At 43.3% G+C, this 25,057-nt stretch overlaps 1 protein-coding gene across 3 annotated transcripts in view; it reads right to left on the bottom strand.

Moving 5' to 3' along the window:
* Positions 1-16,298, bottom strand: part of LOC140482751 (NHS-like protein 1) — a 265,348-nt gene extending 249,050 nt beyond the window's left edge. Inside the window, exon 1 of one of the 3 annotated variants that reach the window (XM_072580336.1) lies at positions 15,644-16,298. In XM_072580336.1, coding sequence (XP_072436437.1) covers positions 15,644-16,043 — 400 coding nt within the window. In that variant the 5' untranslated portion in view covers positions 16,044-16,298. The remainder of the gene's footprint in view (positions 1-15,643) is intronic. The other 2 variants (XM_072580334.1, XM_072580335.1) reach the window with 2 other exon arrangements.
* Between the last annotated feature and the right edge of the window lie 8,759 nt (positions 16,299-25,057).

Here is a 25,057-nt window from a genome sequence, read left to right as displayed (position 1 = left end):
GTCCAAACTCGGATATTTGTTTCAATACCTGATGCAGACCTGCAACTCAACAAAAATCAAGTATTGACTGCATTATTGTTGTTGGCCAGGCTGGCTTATTTAGTAACACACAGGTTAGGTGGTTGTGAGCACAAGTCCACATTTGGGTTGACATTTGTCTGCAGTGCAGTATGAAGCAATGTCTGAGGTTTTCTGCTTTTACCAAGTTCACCCATTCTGGTGCTTCAAGTTTAGGACAGAAACCTCCACAGCCCTTCCCATGGTGCAAGGAACTCTTCTCTAGGTCAAACAACAGAGCTGAAAACATTGCTGATGGAGAACGGCTGCCCTATTTGCTCAGCACACTTCAAAATTAATTAAAATAATGAAGTAAAAGCTAGAGCTTAATCATAGAATTCTCACCTCACAGCAGATTACCTGATCATTACTTGAATACTGATCGTGGGAACTTACATGCAGAAGTTTGCTAAAGTGCATAAAGTTACTGGATGACAAAAGTATTTCTTAAGCTGTGAAATGTTTTTGGAGATCTGGAGGTCTTAGGATCATGAAACGTGTCATATATAAAGCAAGTTTTTTTCTTAAAACATGGTAATATATCCAACAACAGTTCCACATAACTACAAAGTACTTGTCTTTATCTCTGTCTAACACAAATCTGTCCTGATGTAATCAAATAGATTTATTACTGACGTACATTATTCCATTTCTTATGTCCATACTTAACCTTATATGAATACTTCACAAAACTGGATTTAAATAAAGTTGCACGAAGGGCAGGAGATTGCTATGATTTCACATGGCAGAAGATCAGAAAAACTTTTGGATGAACATGCTGGAGATAGTGAGAACTGCAGATGTTGGAAAGTCAGACTCAGTAAAATATGGAGCTGGAAAAAGCACAGCAGCTCAAGCAGCAGAGGAGGGGAGTCAATGTTTTGGGCAGGACCCTTCATATCGACATATGAGCATGCTGTCCAATTTGAGACTGTTTCTGGCCTTTGCTCGGAGAGACTCAAGGATCCAGCCATTGCAGGAAGCCCTTCAAATCGAAGCTCAGAGTTTGGGAATGGCCAACCATGCTAATGTCATCTTCAACCAAAGATTCAATTAACAATGTAATTCAAATCAGATACACCTCGCATCTTGGTTAAAGCAACATCTTTAAATTCTCACAATGCTCCACAAAAATGTTTACTAAATGTCAAGATGCATAACAGGAGAGAAGGCTGTAAGCATGACCAAAGAGGTCAGATTTAAGGAGCATCTTAAAGTAGTTTAGGGGAGGACGTCTAGAATTCCTCTAAAATCTCCAGAATAATAGTTGCTTTAGTGTTGCTAGGTCAAAATTGTGGAGCTTTGTCCCTAACAATATGTGGATGACTCGACACTACAACTACAGTGATTCAAGGCAGCAACTCAACACCACTTCAAGGGCAACCAGGGGTGGACGATAAATACTGGCTCAGTCATTAATGCCCACAATCCTGAATGAATAAATAGAACACTCAGTAGAAGGCAGAGTCACTAATGGTAGAACGATCACAATGCAAGATATGCAAGGGGCCAGAATTGGCAGAGCGCAGAACCTGTGGTGGGATGAAGGCTTGGAGGGTTAAGCACTAGTCTCAAAAACGAAAACAAATCTTCCACTAAAATCTACTGGAGAATAAAGACTGAAATATTAAGAACACCTTGACTGGGAGGACAAAGAACCTGACTGGATGAAAGTCACGATAAAGCTTCTTTGGGTAGATCTCTCGCTGCCTCGATGTTTTGTTTGAACAGCAGTGCCCCACTGTATGCTTTGAATGCTTGTTTAAAAATAAACTCCACACTGCCTATTTTTTAAACTTACAATTACTATTCCCTCAACTCAAAAAGCATCTGCAAGTCTGTTCCCCTTTTGTTTTTCAAAATGTTACACAGTCGAAGCCACAATCAGGACTATGTCTTGTTAAAGCCTTTTGTCTCCTCTCCCTGTGGGAACCAGAGCATTACACACTGCTCCGAGGCACAAAGCACAAGGCTGGCTGGTTCCCGCTGGGTTTAACCCAAATGGAGAGTCCCATCTGTTCGGTAGCATCGGTATTAACACAAGCACATTTCAGAATCAGAGCAGGCAGAGTGGAAGAAGTGCTGTATCTCCTGCGGGATAAGATTGAGAACAAAAAACTTTCCCTGCCACAACAGAAACTATCATTTGAAGCAGAAAATAAAAGTCTGTGGAATTAGTCTTCAACTGAATAAGTCTGTGTGAGGTTTGATTCCATGCTTTAAAATTCTTCTTTCTTAATCATCCCCATCCCACCCTGCTATTTCTTTCACAGTCGTTTCCACATTCTGTACCAACTCTCACCACGCCACAACCCAACAACAACTCCCAAACGCAGAAGGCCCAGTTCATTGCCTCCAATATTCCAACCTCTGCTCTCTCCGATGATGCAATTAAATTTATGATTGACACTTTGCAAGCATGAAAAAAAGGGGATGCTAGTGAGAGGACAGAGCTCATAATCAAATTTTGTCACAACAACAATTGGAGTTTCTATAGCACCTTCAAGCTAGTAAACAGAGTCCCAAGGCATTTTACTAGAAATGTTTCTCAAAAAAAAAATTGACACCAAACCACATTAGGAAATGTTTGCTTGGCTGCTTGTTCCTGAGGTGGATTTTAAAGAGTGCTTCAAAGGAGGAGAGAGAGGTAAAGTATCCAAGTTGTTTCAGGAGATGAGGGTTGGCAAATGAGAATAATGCTGCATCCTTAGGCACTCCCTCATTACTGTACCACCTTGCCATGCCAGTCTGGACTATATGTTCAATTCCCTGAAGGGGATTTGAATCCATAATCTTTTGACTCCTGGTTCAGTGTATCATGGTTGGCCCTTACTTTAAATTCCATGCACAACATGGGCCACCTTTTCCATGATCATCTATTTCCAATACATCAAATCATAACATAAATCATTAAAGCGAACGAGATGACACAGGAATAAACAAGCAGACAAACTAAAACTAGCATCAAAAACAACCAAAACTACAAGGACACAAAAAAAAGCATCCAGAAGAGGTGTTGAGATAAACAATGAGTGGCGTTGTGGTTCAGAGTCGCCAGGAGACGAATCTTAACTAAAAATGGGCCAATGACCAGCGTTAACACTGATCTCCCATTCGTAATTAATGAAATCTATGGACTGTCCAGCAGCTCACAATGGCAAGACCTTGCAACATACAGTAAATAGGTCCACATGTTGAAAGAAGATACTTGATCTCCACCTTGTTATTTTCTTAACCTCATTGAAACATTGCATAAATCTGACAGAGTTGCAATAGGAAATATTTCTCCCCTGGCTTGGTGTCTACCTGTCTGTCTGTGTGTGCCCAGAACCAGGGAACATGGTTTCAGAATAAGAGATAAGCAATTTAGGACTAAAACAAGGAGGAATTTCTTCTCCCAGATGGTTGTGAACCTTTGGAATGCTCAGCTTCAGAGGGCTGTGGAGACTCAATCATTGAGTATATTTGAGAGAGAAATCGATTGAATTGTAGCTATTAAAAACATCGGGGATCAAGGTGATAGTGCAGGTAATTGTGTCAAAAGTAGAAGATTAGCCTTGATTTAGATGAATAACTAAAACAAGCTCAATAAACTGAACAGCATATCTCTGCTTTTATTTCCAATGTTCGTCTTGACTCAAGTGCTGAAAGAAACCAGGTTGATAGATGTGTTTGAAGACTTCTTTGCTGCACAAAGCAGACAGGCTAAAGACAAAGTAATCAAAGGAATATGGATAGAATCATGAAGTCATAAAATAATGGGCTTCCTACGGGTAGCAATTGAATTGAGGCATTGGGTGGAGACAATACATCATAACAACAGAGTATGTTACAGCTTTACATGCAATTATTCAGAATGGGAGGAGGTCATTCAACCCATCTTATCTGTACCGACTCTTTGAAAGAACTACCTACTTAATCTCACACCCCTGCTCATTTCTGGAGCCCCACATAAGTAGGTATCCCATTCTCTTTTGAAGTTACCACTGAATCTGCTTTTAGCATCATGTCCTAAAACATCACAACTTGCTCAGTAACACAAAAGTCTCAACTTCCCTCTGATTTTCTTTTTGCCAATTTTCTTAAAATTACCAACCCTGCTGCCTGTTGAAACAACAGTATCTCAGCTACATCTTCAAAACCCTTGAATTTTTATGTCAAGCATAGGACCCCACGGTTTGAACTCCCCGCACAACTTGCTGGCCAAGTCCCACAGTTATGCATAGGAAATCTTGGAGGTGCTGCAAGTATCAGTTTCAGCACAACAACAAAATCATTTATCCTAGCAATTACTGTCACCTTTAAATAAAATCAAGAAGTAGCATGCAGCTAATTGCGAAGAAAATTCACATTATGCACAGAGTTGTGCAGTTTGCAGACACAGACTTAGATAGCAAGAGCAAGGAAATAACTTGCAACCTGTACTTGATGACACTTACCCCATAATTTTCTCTCCAGCAGAGACCACACTTGAAATGTATTCTATCGAAACAAAGGCAGACGCACATCTATATTTTGCTTTGAATGACTCCAAGACGTCCCACAGTGCTTTACAAGCAATGAAGAACTTTCTGAAATGTAGGAACTGTTGTAATGTAGAAAACGTGGCAACCAAGTTGGAAAAAATTAAAGAAATATTTGCATCTCGATAATGCTCAGCAGGTCCATCATGCATCTCATCGCTTTGCCTGAATTAAATATTTTTTGAATGTAGTCATTTTAACGTAGACAGCAATCTTGCAACAATAAAGTCCTACAAAAAAATAACTTGATAAAGATCAGATAACCTCCACCCATTCTGAATAATTGCATGTAAAGCTGTAACATACTCTGTTGTTGTGATGTATTGTCTCCACCCAATGCCTCAATTCAATTATTTGTGATTGAAATAAATATTCATAAAGATACTGGGTTAATTCCAATGCTCCTCTTCAAGATAGTGACATCAGATCTTTCATGGATTTATGAAGGGGAAATTATGCTTGACTAATCTTCTGGAATTTTTTGATGTAACTCTGAAGATGGAAAAGGGAGATATAGTGGATGTAGTGTACCTGGATTTTCAGAAAGCCTTTGATAAAGCCCCACATAGGAGGTTAGTGAGCAAAATTATGGCGCATCGTATTGGGAGCAAAATACTGTCTTGGATTGAAAATTGGTTGGCTGACAGGAAACAAAAAGTAGTGATAAACGGCTCCCTTTCAGAATGGCAGGCGGTGATCGCAGGGATCAGTGCTGGAACTGCAGCTTTTTACAATATACATTAATGATATAGATGATGGTATTAAAAGTAATATTAGCAAATTTGCTGATGATACCAAGCTGGTTGGCAATGCGAAATGTGAGGAGGATGTTAAGAGATTACAAGGTGACCTGGGCAGGTTAGGTGAGTGGACAGATGGATGGCAGGTGCAATTTAATGTAGATAAATGTGTGGTTATCCACTTTGGTGGCAAGAACAGAAAGGCAGATTACTACCTAAATGGAGTCAAGTTATGTAAAGGGGCAGTACAACGAGATCTAGGTGTTCTTGTACATCAGTCAATGAAGCTGAAAATGTGTTGCTGGAAAAACGCAGCAGGTCAGGCAGCATCCAAGGAACAGGAGAATCGACGTTTCGGGCATAAGCCCTTCCTCAGGTGTGCTCTTCCAGCACCACTAATCCAGAATGTGGTTTCCAGCATCTGCAGTCATTGTTTTTACCTTATTGATTTTAACCCTACTGTGATTCCTCTTGCAAGGATGCCTGCCTTGAAGAAGTTTTCCTCCTCTCTCTACAAGAATCTCAGGGAGTCCCTCTCCCACTGCAACTCCCAGGTTATTCCCTCTGCCCTGAAGCTCTTCAACCATGTCGTGAAACAAACTCGCTACCACAGCCACATTTGCTTCCTCAGTGCCTGCCTCGGTAACCAACTCATCCCACACGGACTCCGGACCACCTTTAAACCAGCAGAGTTCGGACCCGAACACAACAAACAGTACAGACTACAGATTCAAAAACACCAGCAACAGTTCTCCTTCAAGATCCTCCGCTCCACGCTTGCAGCAATGTGCCGGCACCTAACCTCTCTATAGTCATCCATGCCTCAGCTGAGGGCCACACTCTCTCAGAATTGCAAAGGACCCACTCTGTACTACATCCTCAGGAGAATTCATACTCTCAACAAACAGTCTTTCAATTCCATCTCAAACATCAACGACTGTAAGTACAACAAACTTTTATCTACCCACTTCCATAACCAGCGGTTCTCAAACATTCCAGAAGATTCCCCTGGCCTCAGAAACTACTCAAACGCAATCAGCCATGTGGCTGATGCAGCTGCCACCCCCACGCTGATTGATGTCGTCACTTGCGCCCCCATCATGGCCACTTCCACCCCTCTCAATTCCTCATGCATCACACGTGACATCACTTCCGCCCCTCACATCATCGCTGATGCCACACGTTCAGTGACTTCCGCCACCCCTACTGCCGTGGTCACCACCACTTCCGCCCCCACCAGCGCCCCACTGTCACTATCCCCACCCCCCAGAACCCCGAGGGGAACACTACCCCTGCTCAAGACTCCACCCTCATTCCCCCCACCATCACACCCACTCCAGTTACAGGTTCCGCCCCCACTCCCAGCTCCACACTCACCAGATCCCAGATCCCAGCTCCCAGCCCTGCTGAGTTTTCACCATCCCTCCAGACCTCCCCCTCACTGAGGACGAACGATCAGTCCTCAGCAAAGGACTCACCTTCATCCCCCGCCGTCCACGTATCAATGAATTTAATACACGCTGTGACGTCGAACAATTCTTCCGTCGCCTCCGCCTCTGAGCTTACTTTCACAATCAGGACTCCCGCCCACCTTCCGAGGACCCCTTCACCCACCTCCAACACACTGCATCCACCTGGACACCCCGCACAGGCCTATTACCTGCCCTCGAACCTCTTCATTTCCAACTGCCGGCGGGACATTAACAGCCTCAACCTGTCTACCCCCCTCCCCCACTCCAACCTCTCACCCTCAACGCGCAGCCCTCCAATCCCTACCTCACCATCAAGTCAGCTGATAAAGGGGGCGCAGTGGTAGTCTGGCGCACTGACCTCTACACCGCTGAAGCCAAACGCTAACTCAAGGACACCTCTTCCTACTGCCCCCTCGACCATGACCCCCCATCACCAAACCTACATCTCCCAGACCATACAGAACCTCATCACCTCAGGAGATCTCCCACCCACAGCTTCCAACCTCATAGTCCGGGAACCCCTCACTGCCCGGTTCTATCTCCTTCCCAAATCCACAAGCCTGACCACCCTGGCCGACCCATTGTCTCAGCATGCTCCTGCCCCACTGAACTCATCGCTACCTACCTCGACACTGTCCTAACCCCCCTAGTCCAGAAACTCCCCACATATGTTTGAGACACCACCCACGCCCTCCACCTCCTCCAAGACTTCCATTTCCCCAGCCCTCAACACTTCATCTTCACCACGGATATCCAATCCCAGAGACCTGGGTTCAATTCCCGCCTCAGGCGATTGACTGTGTGGAGTTTGCACGTTCTCCCAGTGTCTGCGTGGGTTTCCTCCGGGTGCTCCGGTTTCCTCCCACAGTCCAAAGATGTGCTGGTGAGGTGAATTGGCTATGCTAAATTGCCCGTAGTGTTAGGTAAGGGGTAAATGTAGGGGTTTGGGTGGGTTGCACTTCGGCGGGTCGGCGTGGACTTGTTGGGCCGAAGGGCCTGTTTCCGCACTGTAAGTAATCTAATCTAATCTAAAAAAAAACCTCCATCCGCCATGACCAGGGCCTCCAAGCCCTCCGTTTTTTCCTCTCCAGACGTCCCCAACAGTACCCTTCCACCGACACGCTCATTCGTTTGGCTGAACTGGCCCTCGCCCTTAACAATTTCTCCTTCGAATCCTCCCACTTCCTCCAGACCAAAGGGGTAGCCATGGGCACACATATGGGCACACATATTTGTTGGCTATGTAGAACAGTTGATCTTCCGTAATTACACCGGCATCACTCCCCACCTCTTCCTGCGCTACATTGATGACTGCATCGGTGCCACCTCGTGCTCCTGCAAGGAGGTTGAGCAATTCATCAACTTCACCAACACATTCCACCCTGACCTTAAATTTACCTGGACCATCTCTGACGCCTCCCACCTCTTCCTGGACCTCTCCATCTCCATTAATGACGACCGACTTGACACTGACATTTTTTACAAACCCACCGACTCCCACAGCTACCTGGATTACACCTCTTCCCACCCTACCTCCTGCAAAAATGCCATCCCGTATTCCCAATTCCTCTGCCTTCGCCGTATCTGCTCCCAGGAGGACCAGTTCCAACACACAACACACCAGATGGCCTCCTTCTTTAGAGACCGCAATTTCCCTTCCCACGTGGTTAAAGACGCCCTCCAACGCATCTCGTCCACATCCCGTACCTCCGCCATCAGACCCCACCCCTCCAACCATAACAAGGACAGAACGCCCCTGTGCTCACCTTCCACCCTACTAACCTTTGCATAAACCAAATCATCCACCGACATTTTCGCCACCTTCAAAAAGACCCCACCACCAGGAATGTATTTCCCTCCCCACCCCTTTCCGCCTTCCGCAAAGACCATTCCTTCCGAGACTACCTGTTCAAGTCCACGCCCCCCCCTACAACCTGCCCTCCTATCCTGGCACTTTCCCTTGCCACCACAGGAACTGTAAAACTTGCGCCCACACCTCTATCCAAGGCCCTAAAGGAGCCTTCCACATCCATCAAAGTTTTACCTGCACATCCACTAATATCAGTTATTGTATCCGTTGCTCCTGATGTGGTGTCCTCTACATTGGGGAGACTGGACGCCTCCTAGCAGAGCGCTTTAGGGAACATCTCGGACACCCGCACCAACCAACCACACCGCCCTGTGGCCCAACATTTCAACTCCCCCTCCGCCGAGGACATGGAGGTCCTGGGCCTCCTTCACCGCCGCTCCCTCACCACCAGACGCCTGGAGGAAGAACGCCTCATCTTCCGCCTCGGAACACTTCAACAGTTTCCTCATTTCCCCTTCCCCCACATCACCCTAGTTCCACACTTACAGCTCAGCACTGTCCCCATGACTTGTCCTACCTGCCTATCTCCTTTTCCACCTATCCACTCCACCCTCTCCTCCCTGACATATCACCTTCATCCCCTCCCCCACTCACCTATTGTACTCTATGCTACTTTCTCCCCATCCCCACCCTCTAGTTTATCTCTCCACACTTCAGGCTCTCTGCCTTATTCCTGATGAAGGGCTTTTGCCCGAAACATCAATTTCGCCGCTCCTTGGATGCTGCCTGAACTGCTGTGCTCTTCCAGCACCACCAATGCAGATGCTGGACACCAGATTCTGGAGCCATTGTTTTTACCTCGAAGGGCAGAATGGCCTACTCCTGCACCTACTGTCTATTATTTGTCTATCCAAGGGGTAAGATAAGTCCTTAGTTTAAGGTCTCATCCAAAAGAATTTACCTAAGACAGTGTGCACTCCATCAGAAACGTACTAGCCTATTGGCATTGAATTTTCTGCTCAAATCCTGCACCAAGACTTGAATCTAGACTTTTGTGACAGAGACCAAAATGTGACCAACTAAGCTACAGTTGGAAAGTCAACCATCCATTTACACAAAGGTCTTAGAAACAGCATAATAAATCAGCAGGTTACTTTAAGGATGTCGGTTGAGATACAAGGATTAGCCAGAATCATGGTGATAATGTCCCTCCTCTTCTTCAAAAGCAATTAACAACAAGAGGGGAGGAAGAATGTTAAACCAAAAAGGTGCTTAACAAGTTTACTTTTTCTTAAAAATTCATGAAATGCAGGCAGGGCAGCTTTTATTGTCTCTTGCTAATTGCCTTGAAGGTGGTGTTGGGGAGCCGCCTACTTGTATCACTGCAGTCCTCCTGGTGTAATGACAACTATGGTGCTGTGGAGGATTTTGCCAGTGAAAGCAGAAGAACAGTACTATGATCCCAGCTGATGCAATTGCTGGACAAAATCAAATGCCAGTGTGGAACTTGACTGGATAAATCACACTTTTTCTGGTTTAGTTACCATGATGTTTTGCCCTTGAACATGTTCATACAAGACTATAAATTTATTTTTTTTAAATGAATGCATGCTCATTTATATAAAAAAGGAGAAAAAATAAACAAAGTTACACATACATAAAACAGCAAAAAGCAAAGATTCAATCCTTTCTCCACCCAAATTCCTTGCAGATTATCAAATCCAGGGAAGTATCACTCCTTTTTTTAAGATTTCTTATTTATTTGGCTGTAATCGGTTTATAAAGTCTAGATTTATTTTCAGTTCTCAAAAGCTAAAGATTTCTCCCAACTGAAAACTCTTATTGTAGAAATTTCTACAAACTGATCCATGCTTTTGCTGATATTAAACTGTTCTGTCGATCTGAAACCTGATTCTTCTCAAAATACCAGTGGCCCTTCACTTTTTGTTTTTCTATATGCCATTACAAACATAATCAATTGACTCCATCAGTACCTTGCTAAGCACTCAAAGTTACATGTTTTGTTCGAAATGATGTATTTAGTTCACTGTTCTAAATGAGTTTCTGACCTCAAAAGTTGCCCGCTCCAAACTATATTACGTACCTTCATCACAACAGTGATAGACATCCAAGTCAGGATGGTGCACTACTTACAGAGGAACTTGTAGATGGTGACGTAACTGCTCCCATGCATCTGCTGCCTTTAACCTTCCAGGTATTGACATTACAGGTTTGATGCTGCTGTCAAACAAGTCTTAGTGAGTGGTTACAATGCATTATGCAGATGGTACACACTGCTACCATACAGTGTCAGTAGGAAGGGTGCGAACGATGGAGATGGTACCAGTAGATGGAGTACCGATCAAGTAGGCTGCTTTGCCCTGGATGGTGTTAAGTTTCAAGTGTTGCTTTCGTCATTTGTCCAGGCAAATGGTGAGTATTCATCACATTTCCTACTTGAGCTTCATCAATGGTGAATATCCATTGAGGATACTCTCAACATAGTATTTTAGATGAGCAAATCTCAAATCAAAATTGTGATATTGCCCTCCTTTCAAAGACAGCTGTTAAGTATTTTGGATTGCTTGACATCTCATTTCAAGCAATGCCAAAAATAATTTGGCAAATAGTCTTCAAGACTCATTGGTTATTTGTGGGGCTCTGGGAGAAAGTAAGGGAGTGACACTAATTGGACAGTTCTTTCAAAGGGCAGACACTGGAATGTTGAGTCAAATGGCCTTCTATGCAATCAGTTTAAGGTATATTTTCTGTTCTGCCACAGGAGAGCTGTTTTGGATTTGCTGTTACATCAGGGACGAGGTCCAATAGGGAATTCAATAATTAGGCAAACAGCAAGAATGATCACTCTTGGCCATGTGCCTCATTTTCTGGGCAGAGTTGGCACCTCTCAGTGCTGAATACCTCCATTGATAGAATGTTAAAATCAATTATTCATTATCCAATAATCCAATTATTAATTGGAATCATTTGCTATCTAATTATTCCCATTATTTTCTCTGTTGCTATCAAATGTTTCACTTTTGTCACTAAATCTGCTTCCCCACCAATGCTGCACAAAAACAACTCTCATTTCCCCTCTGGTGTTTGCTTCATAAATCTATCGCTTCTGATCACTAACCATCCTGCCCTTGGAACCATTTTCCCTTCATTTATATTATCAAACCACTCAGCATTTACAACAGGTCTATTAAATCTCCTCTCCTCTACTATATGGGGAACAGATTCCATTTCTATAGTTTCTTTACTTAAGTCTCTCTTTGCAGACATCCACAAGTCAGGCACTTAAAGTCGAGAAGACTGCAGGTAAACTTGAATTTAACAGAAGGTGAATTTTCTGATGCCACATAGATCCAACAGACATGAAGCCAAAGACTTCTGAATGAATAACATCATGCAAAGAGAAATGTAGCTTCAAAGTAGGATTTCTAATTTAATTTATATAATAATATGAATAAAATTTAAAGGGGAGCCCTGGCTTCATCCTGGCTCAAATCCTGCTCGTAGCACACAAATATTTGCATGGGGAGTGTTGCTGTGTAGCAGGTGTTCACAGTGCTTTCTCCTATGTAAACACACCTCGCAAAACATTACAGCTCTTTACACCTCCTCCAACACCAGCCCCCTCCCCTACACACACACACACACACGACTGTCCAGCACCTAACTGGCATGACTTGCAGTGTCCAGTTCCCAACTGATGTAACTCTCCTCCACCCAATGCCAAATGACACACTTCCCTGGCATTGACAGAGGATTGGCTGACTGGCAGAAGTCAGAGAGGGGATAAAGGGATCTGTTTCAGGGTAGCAGCCAGTGACTAGTGGAGTTCCCCAGGGGTCAATGTTGGGACCACAACAATTCACGCTATACATTAACAATTTGGATGAATGAACTGAGGACATTGTTGCTACATTTGCAGGTGACACAATGATCAGTGGAGGCACAGGTATCATTGAGGAAGCAGGGAGGCTGCAGAGATAGTGGACAGTCGAGGGGAGTGGGTGAACTGGTAGATGGAAAACAATGTGACAAAGAAAGATTATGCACTTTGGTAGGCAGAATCAATGTTAGACTATTTTCTAAATGGAAAACGCTTTGGAAATTTGAAGGAACTTGCGAGTCCTTGGTCAGGATTTTCTTAAGGTTAACATTCAGATTCAGTTGGCAGTTAGGAAGACAAATATAATGTTAGCATTCATTTTGCGAGGGCTTGAGTACAAAAACGGAAGCTCTATAAGGCTCTGGTCAGACTGCACTTGAAATTTAAAAAAATATTGAGAGCAGTTTTGGGCCCCGTATCTAAGGACATGCTGGTCAGTGTCGTGAGGGGATTTATAAGAATGATCCCGAATGAAGCCTGGTCATATGTGGAGTGATTGAGGAATCTGGATCTGCACTTGTTGGAGTTTAGCATAATAAGGCAGGGGTTCATCTTTGAAACTTGCAGAATACTGAGAGGCCTGTATAGAGTAAATGTAGAGAAGGCATTTTCACTAATATTAGACACAAGGAACCAAAGGAAAAACCTCAGAGGGAAGAGATGGCCCTTCAGTACAGAGATATAGAACATTGAACAGTACAGCACAGAACAGGCCCTTCAGCCCACAATGTTGTGCCAACCACTGATCCTCATGTATGCACCCTCAAATTTCTGTGACCATATGCATGTCCAGTAGTCTCTTAAATGTTCCCAATGACCTTGCTTCCACAACTGCTGCTGGCAACACATTCCATGCTCTCACAACTCTCTGTGTAAAGAACCCGCCTCTGACATCCCCTCTATACTTTCCTCCAACCAGCTTAAAACTATGACCCCTCATGTTAGCCATCTCTGCCCTGGGAAATAGTCTCTGGCTATCAACTCTATCTATGCCTCTCATTATCTTGTATACCTCAACTAGGTAACCTCTCCTCCTTTTCTCCAATGAAAAAAGTCCAAGCTCAGTCAACCTCTCTTCATAAATTAAGCCCTCCAGTCCAGGCAGCATCCTGGTAAACCTCCTCTGAACCCTCTCCAAAGCATCCACATCTTTCCTATAATAGGCGACCAGAACTGGACGCAGTATTCAGAGATGAGGGGAATTTCTTCAGCCAGAGGGTACTGAATCTGTGGAACTCATTAATCGCAGAAGGCTATGGAGGTCAACTCATTGACTGCATTTCAGACAGAGATAGATACACTCTTGATTAGTAAGGGGATCAAGGGTGACAGGAGAAGGCAGGAGAATCGGGTTGAGACATCTATCAGCCACTATTGAATGGTGAAACAGACAAATGGGCTAAATGGCCTAATTTTGCTCCTGTATCTTATGACGACAGTGGTCTCCTCTCTGTCTCGCACCCAACACAAACCCCTCCATCTAGTACTAAAAACAGGCACCCACCCCCCAACTTTCCACCTAACACTCAACACAAGCACCCAAATCCACCTAGCATCAAATTCATGCCCCAAACACTCAATACATCTTTCTGTAATTTTTCTTGCGAGATTTTGCTCATTGTATTGCCAAAGCCATTTATCACAGAATAAAATCCTACAGTGTGGATGTGACAGGTTATTAACTGCATCTTACGTTAGTTACAATTGTCAAACAGCAAAATACACAATTGTACATAGTACATACAATATCAGTCAAAATGACCTGTTTTTTTTTAAATTGCCATACTCCTTTGACGACAGTCCCAGAGACAATACTGTACTGTTCACAATATTTGATTAATCAAGGTTTTTGGACGGAAATAATAAAATCAAATTTTACAGAAATTAAACAACTTCCAAATAAGTGTGGAGAAAAGTGAAAAGAAAAATTACTTAGTTGCTCTCTTCTGCTATTTCGTCTTATATTCTGGCGGCTTTTGTCTCCTTGAAATACCCTCCAACTACCAGTTACCCTTGGAAGGTGCATCCCAAGCGCAGCTTCAATGAATGGTGACAGGCTATTTGGCATGGCGAGGCAGCACACACGCAAAACCGATTTCTTGCATTTATGTACAATCACAGCCGAGAATGAAACTTTTGGATGATTCGCTCCAGCGTGACTTTACAAGGGTGGTGGAAGCATACACTTGCGCTCCACACAGTGTCGTCATGGACCCAAGGCCGAATGGCCTCTTTCCGTGCTGCACCATCTCTACAACCTACAATGCACTGAAGCCTAAACTGGAACCGATCTGGACTGATCATGGGACAGATTCTTTTCCCCTGGATGTTTTAGCTACACAGTTCAATAACACTTACTAAAACAACGTGATATTTAACTTCAAATGGTTCAATACAAAATTATATGCTGCGTTCAGACGGCAACTATTCAGGAGCATTTTTTTCTCCACTGAGTACTTGAGAAAGAGACAAAATAACCAAAAACTTACAACTGTTTAAGAAAAACACGACGCAAATATCACTCTTGTGTCACAACATATGGGTGGGAAAAATAACAATAAATTTTAAATTATATATTATTTAGTACAATAAACATAGGCTTCAACCAGAGGAACCAAAGAGCGCAATTTCTAAATTACAGCTTTGTTGCTCAACAAAAATGTGTTTTAAAAACAGTGAGCAAGTCTACTCTGGATGTAGGCTGCATCAAGGCCATTCCCAAACCAAATCGCCAAATTAAAAATGTAATGTGTACTTTTCAAATTCTCAGCACATAAAGAGTTTGATGATAAATATCCAAGTGTATCATTTTTTCTCAAACAGGTATAATTTAAACAAGAGGCGTCACACCCTCCTCCCTCCCCATCCTAACGCACAGTCCGAAGAAAATAGTCGGAGATGAATTTTAAAAGTATAATCAACCTTCTACTGACGCTCGTGTGTTTATAGTAAAACGTGTTTACTGCTAAATAAACATGTTTCAGCAAAGTAACTGCCAGTAAAAAGGGCTAGAAATGCCCAAGAATGTAGAAAGCTGAATGTAACTTTGTTTAAAAAAAAGCATACACACACAGGGGAAATTCAAGGGAAAGGGGCCACACGGCTAGAAGCAGATGTTGCAGTTTTGTTTCAACACTTACGGACGGCGACTTTTTTGGCGTCGAGTCGGAGGGTGCGGCGTTGCAGGCTGTGCAGCCGGCTGTGGAGGTGACTGCAGCGGACACACAGCGAGTTCGCCTCCAGCTCCAGCTCCTGGAAGATGCCGGTAGCCAGGCGGCTGAGGTCGGCCAGCTGCCGGAGCAGCGACGCGAGTATGTGGCTGGACACGTCCTGCAGGCTCTCGAAGAGCAAAGCACTGGGCTGGGGGGGCTCCTGCTCCAGCTTCTTCTTCCTCCTTCTCCTCCTCTTCCTCCTCTGCAGCCCGTGCCCATCCTCCTCGACCCCTTCCTCATCCTCACCATCTTCCCAAACTCTTCCAAAGTCTTCACTGCTCAACCGAGACACCAACTGGGGTGCCACGATCCTCTTATAGAACGGCATCTTCCGAAAACAAAACTTTCCTTAAGTTGCTAATTTAATTTCGTTTTGTCTTAAAGGTGAATTGGGCAACTCCAACTTTCCAACAGAACTCTCTCCTCAGGGTCCTCCGCCATATTTTTGGGTTCAATATTGCAGAGAGTCAGGGCAGGAATAAAATCCATACAAACTGAGAGAAAACTCCACTCATCGAACTGCCAGGGACAGAAAGCTACAGCACACAGAACCAGGAACCTGCACACAGAGAGGCACAGGGCCACTGGGAAAACCAGGAACAGCAGCAACCTGAACTCCAACACAGTGAAGCACAGGGATACTGGGAAAACCAGGAACAGCAGCAACCTGAACTCCATCATCAGGATTGGACTGTCACTTGAAAAACCAGATTAACAGCAAATGCTGCATTTGTATAGTTATTCTAATACAGAAGATCCCTGAAGGCAACTTTCACCTGGGTTGGGAAGGGAGAAACTAGACCTAAAGAATGAAGTCTAAATACTTTGCCATGCCATGTGACTTTGCAGACATGACCAAACAATTGTTGCTGTTTGGGAAGCATTAGAATTATAGCACCCCTATAGTGCAGAAGTAGGCCATTTGGCCCATTGAGTCCACACCAACCCTCTGAAGGGTATCACATCCAGCCATAGCTCCCTAAACTATCCTTGTAACCCTGCACTCCCCATGGCTGATCTACCTACCCGGTACATCCCTGGGCACTACAGATAATTTAGCATAGCTAACACACCTAATCTGCACATCTTTGGATGGTGCAAGGAAAGTGGAGCACCTGGAGAAAACCCACGCAGACCTGGGGAGAACATGCAAACTCCACACAGTCACTTGAAGCTAGAATCAAACTGCAGTGAGCCAGCAGTTCTAATCATTGAGCCACATTGCCAAATTTATTTTAAAAAAAGATAAAGAGGGGTGAAGTGTTTTGGGAAGAGGATTATTGACAGTAAGGTCAATGTGGCTAAAGACTGGGATAAAAGGAAATGACTCACATTAATCCCTTGTCAGAGGATCAAAGAATGAAACAGGTGACTCAAAGGTGGAGGTAATGGCAGAGAAATTAGGCATTTACAAACAAGAATTCTAAGTTTAAATGCACAGGATTTCAGAAAACCAAATCATATAAATGAGGATGAGTGTGATGGATGAGTGGACAATTCAAGATGAGGTTGGACATTGCAATGTGAGGTAACGGAGTTTCAACAAACTGGAATTTAAAGAAAGTGGAACATGAAAGCCAAGCCCAAAGATTTTTTTAAAAAGTCATCAATAGGATGTGCGCTCCAATTGGTGAACCATCATTCATTGCCCATTCCTAACGGCCCTGGAGAAGGTGGTAGTGAGCTGAATTCTTGAATCGTGGCAGTCCTTAGAATCATAGAACCCCTACAGTGTGGAAGCAGGCCAATCAGCCCATCAAGTCCACATCAAACCTCCAAAGCACCCCACCCAGACCCATCCTAACCTACATTTCACATGGCTAATTCACCTAGACTGCACATCCCTGGACACGATGCGCAATTAAACATGGACAATCCACCTAACATGCACATCTTTGTACTGTGGGAGGAAACCGGAGCACCCAGACATGGGGAGAATATGCAAATTCCACACACAGTTACTCAAGGCTGGAATCAAACCTGGGTCCCTGGTGCTGTTAGGCAGCAGTACTAACCACTAAGCCACTGTGCTTGGGGTGTAGATATACCAATAGTGCTGTTCAGGAGGGAATTCCAGGAATTTGACCCACTGACTGTGATGCAACAGCAATATAACCTCAAGCCAGAATAGTGCATGGTTTGGTGGGAAACTTGCAAATAGTCGTGATCCCAGCGATTTGCTAGTTCTTTTGGGTGCTATAGGTCACATGAAGGTGCCGTCAATGGAGCCTTGTTGAGTTGAATAAATCAAACCAAAATCAAAATTATAAGGCATGTTTCTGGGGAGTTGTTATCATCAAGTAGGGTCAGACAGAGGCAACCAATGGTAGTTTAACCCAAAGGTCACCACACCTCAGGCAAGGGCAGAGGTTGAGAAGAAGAATCCTTCGTGGTAACCTCAGACAGTGTGGCTGGTATCATACTGCATCACAAACCAGTCATCCAGCCAACTGAGCTAACCGATATAGAACAAATAATCAGTCCATTGGAGATTTGTGAAGTGAAATTTAGAATAAAATGATGACTAGAAAAGTTATACTCAGTTCCACGTAACCTTAACCTTCTTTGTTTAACAGTAGTCATATTGGAGCAGTAAGCTTCATGGACGTGGAAATATAAAATCTTGGTGATGCATAGGACAAGCTATGGGCTGATCAGAGGTTGGGTCTGACCTGGGTATGTGACTAAGAGAGAGATAGTGTCTCTGGTAAGAAAATATAGTTTATTACAGTAACCAAAATTGGGGACTTTAATCCTCCTATTGTTCAACTGAAGAAAAGGTTATCCTCCACAAATTGATATAAGAGGTGTAGTCTGGTAGTATACACATACTTGTGGGATTGAGGGAAATGTGGAAAGGAGAATGTAGGGATTAAAATAGGGAATACACTCCCAGGAAGAGGCAAAGACTCAAAAATATTAACATAAACAATTGGATTTTAAAATTATGGAACCGTAGAATCTTTTTTGATGGGTGAACTAAGATATGGCTTCCTCAGCTATATCCATTTTGTGAACGACGATCTGAATTCTACTGTGATATTGAACTGATTAAGTATCTTGTTAACACCTGGGAGATCTTCTTGCCTTCACATGTTTCTAAGCAACTTAATTTCTCAACACCAGGGATCAGCCTCATTAAGAAATCTGGAATGATTTCAACCAAAATTGAACATGGGATCTGTGAGAAAACCAGGAATACTAGTAAACTGAACACAATGAAGGAATCAGAATTAGTCAGAAGAGCAAGCTGAACTCAGAACAGAGATCTGTCTGAGAAAATGACAGGCATTTAGATGGATTGCCGATCTGGAAATAAGGAATATCAGCTACCATCTTAGAAAATCAGAGACAGTGCCAACTCAGAACTATATAGTGACATAAGAAAACATTCCAAGTTGCTGCTGTCAGGCACAAATGGAAGCCAGGCCAAAGGAAGTATTAAGAGATAGAGACTGTGACAATGTGGTTGCGTGTTACATTCAAGCTGCCAGTCCTAAGTTTCTTGCTAATATTCTGACTCTTTATACTTAATTCTAGTTCCTGTTAATTCTGGTTTCCTCACTGACATTTGCTCCCAACATTCAACTCAACTAGGAGTTACATTAGTCTTCTCATCTGTACCTGCATAATGTTCAGGTACCATAGGACAGCGAAGAGGGTTCCCTCAGTTTACAACAGGATCTTGACCAGATGGGCCAATAGGCTGAGAAGTGGCAGATGGAGTTTAATTCAGATGAATGCAAGGTGCTGCATTTTGGGAAAGCAAATCTTAGCAGGACTTATACACTTCATGGTAAGGTCCTAGGGAGTGTTGCTGAACAAAGAGACCTTGGAGTGCAGGTTCATAGCTCCTTGAAAGTGGAGTCGCAGGTGGATAGGATAGTGAAGGCGGCGTTTGGTATGCTTTACTTTATTGGTCAGAGTATTGAGTTGGGAGGTCATGTTGCGGCTGTACAGGACATTGGTTAGGCCACTGTTGGACTATTGCGTGCAATTCTGGTCTCCTTCCCATCAGAAGGATGTTGTGAAACTTGAAAGGGTTCAGAAAAGATTTACAAGAATGTTGCCAGGGTTGGAGGATTTGAGCTTTGAGTTTTGGGAGAGGCTGAACAGGTTGGGGCTGTTTTCCCTGGAGCGTCGGAGGCTGAGGGGTAACCTTATAGAGGTTTACGAAATTATGAGGGGCATGGATAGGATAAATAGACAAAGTCTTTTCCCTGGGGTGGAGGAGTCCAGAATTAGAGGGCATAGGTTTAGGGTGAGAGGGGAAAGACATAAAAGAGACCTAAGGGGCAACCTTTTCACGCAGAGGGTGATACGTGTATGGAATGAGCTGCCAGAGGAAGTGGTGGAGGCTGAACAGGTGGGACTAGATTGGGTTGGGATACCTGGTCAGCATGGACGGGTTGGACTGAAGGGTCTGTTTCCATTGTGTACATCTCCATGACTCTATGACTGGTTTTTTTGCTGACACACTGATCCCAGTGTTGAGTTTAGGGTGCTGTAACTCCTGGTTTTCTCACTAGCTCACTGAACATTGGCATTGAGGACAAGAAGTAAAACAATAAAGAAAAGTTAAACAGTTGTTCAACAGGGACCATTGTCATGAAGTGTTTTTAATGGTGAACATACTTTGTGAATGCTTTCCATAGGCACTGGCACTATCTACACTAAATAACATGTGATGTAGTCTCCATATCCAAAATTAATAACCCAAAAATAATGCATTATTTTAAATGGATTTGATTCCATCTTATGGTACCTTTTCTCACTTTCATTGCCATTGGTCTTATCAAGAGTCAGTGGGCCGAACAGCCACTGAATTGGTTATGGCAGCAGTTTTGGCTCTACATTTTATGGAAGGTAGATCGTGGAATGCCTCCTCAAATTCCAAGTAGCTTAAGTCCATTGGATAGCTCTCACATATAGTTCAATTACCTTCCCAAAAGCAAATGCTATATATCTATAAATTATTACAACCTAATGCTTCTGAGGCCATACGGACTACTTCCTGTCTGTTGTGACGTTAGTACAGACATGATTGACATCTTACTTTCTTGTGTTTTCTCTGCTATACGCAGTAGGCCATAACTTTCAAGCTCACGGTTCACTGTTGTTTAGTTTCGTTGCCCCACATGTCTGGATAACATTCTCTATTGTGCACTCGTCACTCAATGTTCCTGTCACAGCTTCGCCTATTTCCTCACTTACGTCCTTAACAGTTGTAGAGTATATCCTGTCTATTCAAGTTGCTTTAGTGACATTATACTTCTAAGACTTAGCAGAATGTCTTACCTCATTGAATTGTTGGGCAAAGTAGCTGGATCGAAAGTAGTTTTCATCTTTCAGAGTCTGAATACTCCACATTAGCTCACGAGTCCCCCAGGATGTGGACCTCTTTATAACATTTTCAATTTGTGCAGGAAATTTAACCATTTAGAAAACTGCACTTGAGTGACTTTTAACTAAAAAAAAAACTAGACGCTGCAGACAAGCAAATTGTTCTTGTTATTGCTGACTGCAAAACATAATTTCCTAAACTAGTAAAATATATTGCCTCCACACTGGTCATATTTATGCAATGCATTAAGCAATTTACCCAAGGTGCCAGCACTCTCATGGGCTGATTGTCATGGATTTGGTCTATTTTTTCTGTCGGATTTGTCTGATGAAGGCAAGTTGCTTTTTGCGTTACTAATGCAACAGATCTGTGCTACTATTGGTAACAACCAGACGTTAGTAAGTAGATCGGAAATACAGTAATTTTAACATGGTGATGTAAAGTTCCATGTTTCCTTTGTAGTGAAATAGTCAGATTTATATGGAACCTCATCACATCTCAAAACACTGTGTACACTGAGTTATCTTGAAATCCAACGGTTAGCAACATGGACAAACACAGTTTCATTTCACTGATATGGTTGTCCAGGAGATCTGAAAACTGGATCTTTAACACCTACTTAAATCAGCAGAGTTGACCTCTGCCTCATGTCAACAGAGATAAAATAATGCTCTCAGCTCAATGTGGACAGCAAGGCTTCATTTGCAAGGTGTAGCTTTTCTACTATTTAGAACAAAGAACAAAGAAAATTTACAGCCCAGGAAAAGGCCCTTCAGCCCTCCAAGCCTGAGTGAATCCAAATCTACTGTCTAAACCTGTCACCCAATTCCTAACCATCTGTATCCCTCTGCTCCCCATCTACTCATGCATCTGTCCAGACACATCTTAAATGAATCTACTGTGCCTGCCTCTACCACCTCTGCTGGCAACATGTTCCAGACACCCACCACCCTCTGTGTGAAGTACTTGCCGCGTGTCTCCCCCATAAACTTTTCACCTCTCACCTTGAAAGCATGACCTCTCGTTGTTGAATCCACCACCCTGGAAAAAAGCTTATCTCTATCTACCCTGTCTATACCCTTCATGATTTTGTAAACCTCAATCAGGTCCCCCCTCAACCTCCTTTTTTCTAATGAAAACAAACCTAACCTGCTCAACCTCTCTTCATAGCTAGCACCTTCCATACCAGGCAACATCCTCGTAAACCTTCTCTTCACCCTCTCCAAAACGTGCATATCTTTTTGGTAATGTGGCGCCATGAACTGTACACAGTATTCTAAATGCGGCCGAACCAATGTCCTGTACATGTCTTGCCAGCTCTTATACTCAATAACCTGTCCAATGAAGGCAAGCATACTATATGCCTTCATGACCACTCTCTCCACCTGTGGGCAGCAACCTTCAGGGTACAATGGATCTGCACTCCCAAATCTCTCTGCTCATCAACTTTTCCCAGGGCTCTTCCGTTCCTTGTATAATTCACTCTTGAATTAGTCTTGCCTAAATGCATCATCTCACATTTGTCTGGATTGAACTCCAGCTGCCACTTTTCCACCCAACTCTCCAGTCTATCTATATTCTCCTGTATTCTTTGACAGTCCCTTATGCTTTCTGCTACTCCACCAATCTTCGTGTCATCTGCAAACTTGCTGATCATTCCAGCAGTGCCCTCTTCCAGATCATTTATGTATATCACAAATAACAGTGGCCCCAGCACTGATCCCTGTGGTACACCACTGGTCACCTTTCTCCATTTCAAGAAACTCCCTTCAACTACTACTCTCTGTCTACTGTTGCTCAACCAGTTCTTTATCCACCTAGCTGAAACACCCTGCATACCATGTGACTTCACTTTCTCTATTAGTTTACCATAGGAAACCTTATCAAATGCCTTGCTAAAGTCCATGTATATGACATCAATCTTCCTTCATCTATCAACTTGGTCACTTCCTCAAAGAACTCTATTAATTGGTAAGGCACGATCTCCACCACAGAAAACCATGTTGCCTATCACTGATAAGCCCATTCTTTTCTGAATATAAATAGATCCTATCCCTCAGTACCTTCAACAATGTTCCCACCACCGACATTATGTTCACTGGTTTGTAGTTACCCGGAATATCCCTACTACCCTACTTGTACTGGGGGACAACATGAGCAACCTTCCAGTCCTCTGGCACCTCACTTGTGTTTAAGGAAGCCACAAAGATATCTGTCAGGGCCCCAGCTATTTCCTCCCTCAGGAACCAGGGATAGATCCCATCTGGTCCTGGGGATTATTGTCCACCATAATAACCTCTAGCCTACCCAACACACCTTCCCTACTTATGTCAACATGATCCAGACAAATCAAACTTCCAACTCTAATCTCCAACATTCATCATGTTCCTCTCTTCAGTGAATACAGATGCAAAGTAATCATTCAGAATCTCACCCACTCTCTCAGGTTCGACACACAGCCTTCCTTCATTATCCTTTAGTGGACCAAACCTTTCTCTAGTTACCTGCTTGCTTCTTATATAAGAATAAAATGCTTTGGGATTCTCCTTAATTCTGCTCGCTAAAGCTATTTCATGACCCCTCTTAGCCCACTTGATTCCTCTTTTAAGTCTGGTCCTACTCTTCCGATATTTCTCCAGGGCCTATTCTGTTCTTAGCTGCCTAGACCTTATGTACGCTTCCCTTTTCCTCTTGACAGATTTCTCCTGTCATCCACAGTTCACAAATCTTGCCCTTCATATCCTTTGCCTTCAATGGGACATGCCTATCCTGCACTATCTTTAACCTAGAAAGCCTCCCACATCTCAAATGTGGACTTCCCTTCAAATAGCTGTGTCCAATCCACATTTCCCAGCTCCTGCCTAATTTTGATATAATTGGCCTTAGCCCAGTTTAGTATTCTTCCCTTAGGACCACTCTCATCTTTGTCTACGAGTATTCTAAAACTTACAGAATTGTGCTCACTGTTCCCAAAGAAGTCCCCCACCCCAACCTCACCACCTGTCCTGGCTCATTTCCCAGGTCCAATATAGCCCCTTCCCTTGTCGGACCATTGACACACTGTTCTAGAAAACTCTCCTGGACGCGTTTTACAAATTCTATCCCATCCAGACCTCTGGTGCAAAGTGTATCCCAGTCAATGTTGGGAAAATTGAAATCTCCCATCACTACTACCTTATGGCTGCTACATCTTTCCATAATCTGTTATCTATTTGTTCTTCTACCTCACGCTCACTGTTGGGAGGTCTGTAATACAGCCCCAACAATGTAACTGCACACATCTTATTTCTCAGCTCCACCCATAATGCCTCACTACCCAAGCCCTCCATAGTGTCCTCCTTTAGCACAGCTGTGATATCATCCCTGACCAGCAATGCAACTTCACTCCTCCTTTTACTTCCCTCCCTGTCCTGTCTGAAGCGTCCATATCCTGGAACAGGTAGTTGCCAATATTTGACATCGTTGTCACTATCAAGGACTATTGAATCATTATATAATAGATTAGCAAAGAAAGACATTAACTTACATTTATATATTGCACCCAGAGCATATTATAGCCAATGAAGTACTTGTGAAGTTTAGTTGCTGTTGTAATGTATATACATAGCAGTTAATATATGCGCTACAAGCATGACAATGCTGCTCCTTTAACAAGGTTATGTTGTCCTTGAATTTTGTTTCAAGGTCGTAAAAGACACAGACTCCAAAAAGTCTAAGTGAAAGAGTTTTAGGGCCAGTTTGATTATCGCTAACAGATATTACCTGAGACAAAAGACTTTCAAGTTTAAAAAAAAATGCTTGTACAATGAAAGAGGAATGGCCAATTCTCTCAAGTCAGCTTTTCTCTGGTTTGGTTTGGTTTTAACACAGTACTGTTCTGAAGCTGCTGGACCCAAAGAAGCAGGTCCATGCTGGTACTCTCTTTCTGACATCTCTCCTATAAGACCCTGTGTTTGATTTGACCTTTTGTGCCAAGAAATATTTATAGGAATTGTTAC

Source organism: Chiloscyllium punctatum, chromosome 11 (genome assembly GCF_047496795.1).
Source record: "Chiloscyllium punctatum isolate Juve2018m chromosome 11, sChiPun1.3, whole genome shotgun sequence".
Lineage (NCBI taxonomy): Eukaryota > Metazoa > Chordata > Chondrichthyes > Orectolobiformes > Hemiscylliidae > Chiloscyllium > Chiloscyllium punctatum.
The sequence above is the reverse complement of the archived record's forward strand: the minus strand, read 5'-3'. Positions and strand labels throughout refer to the sequence as shown.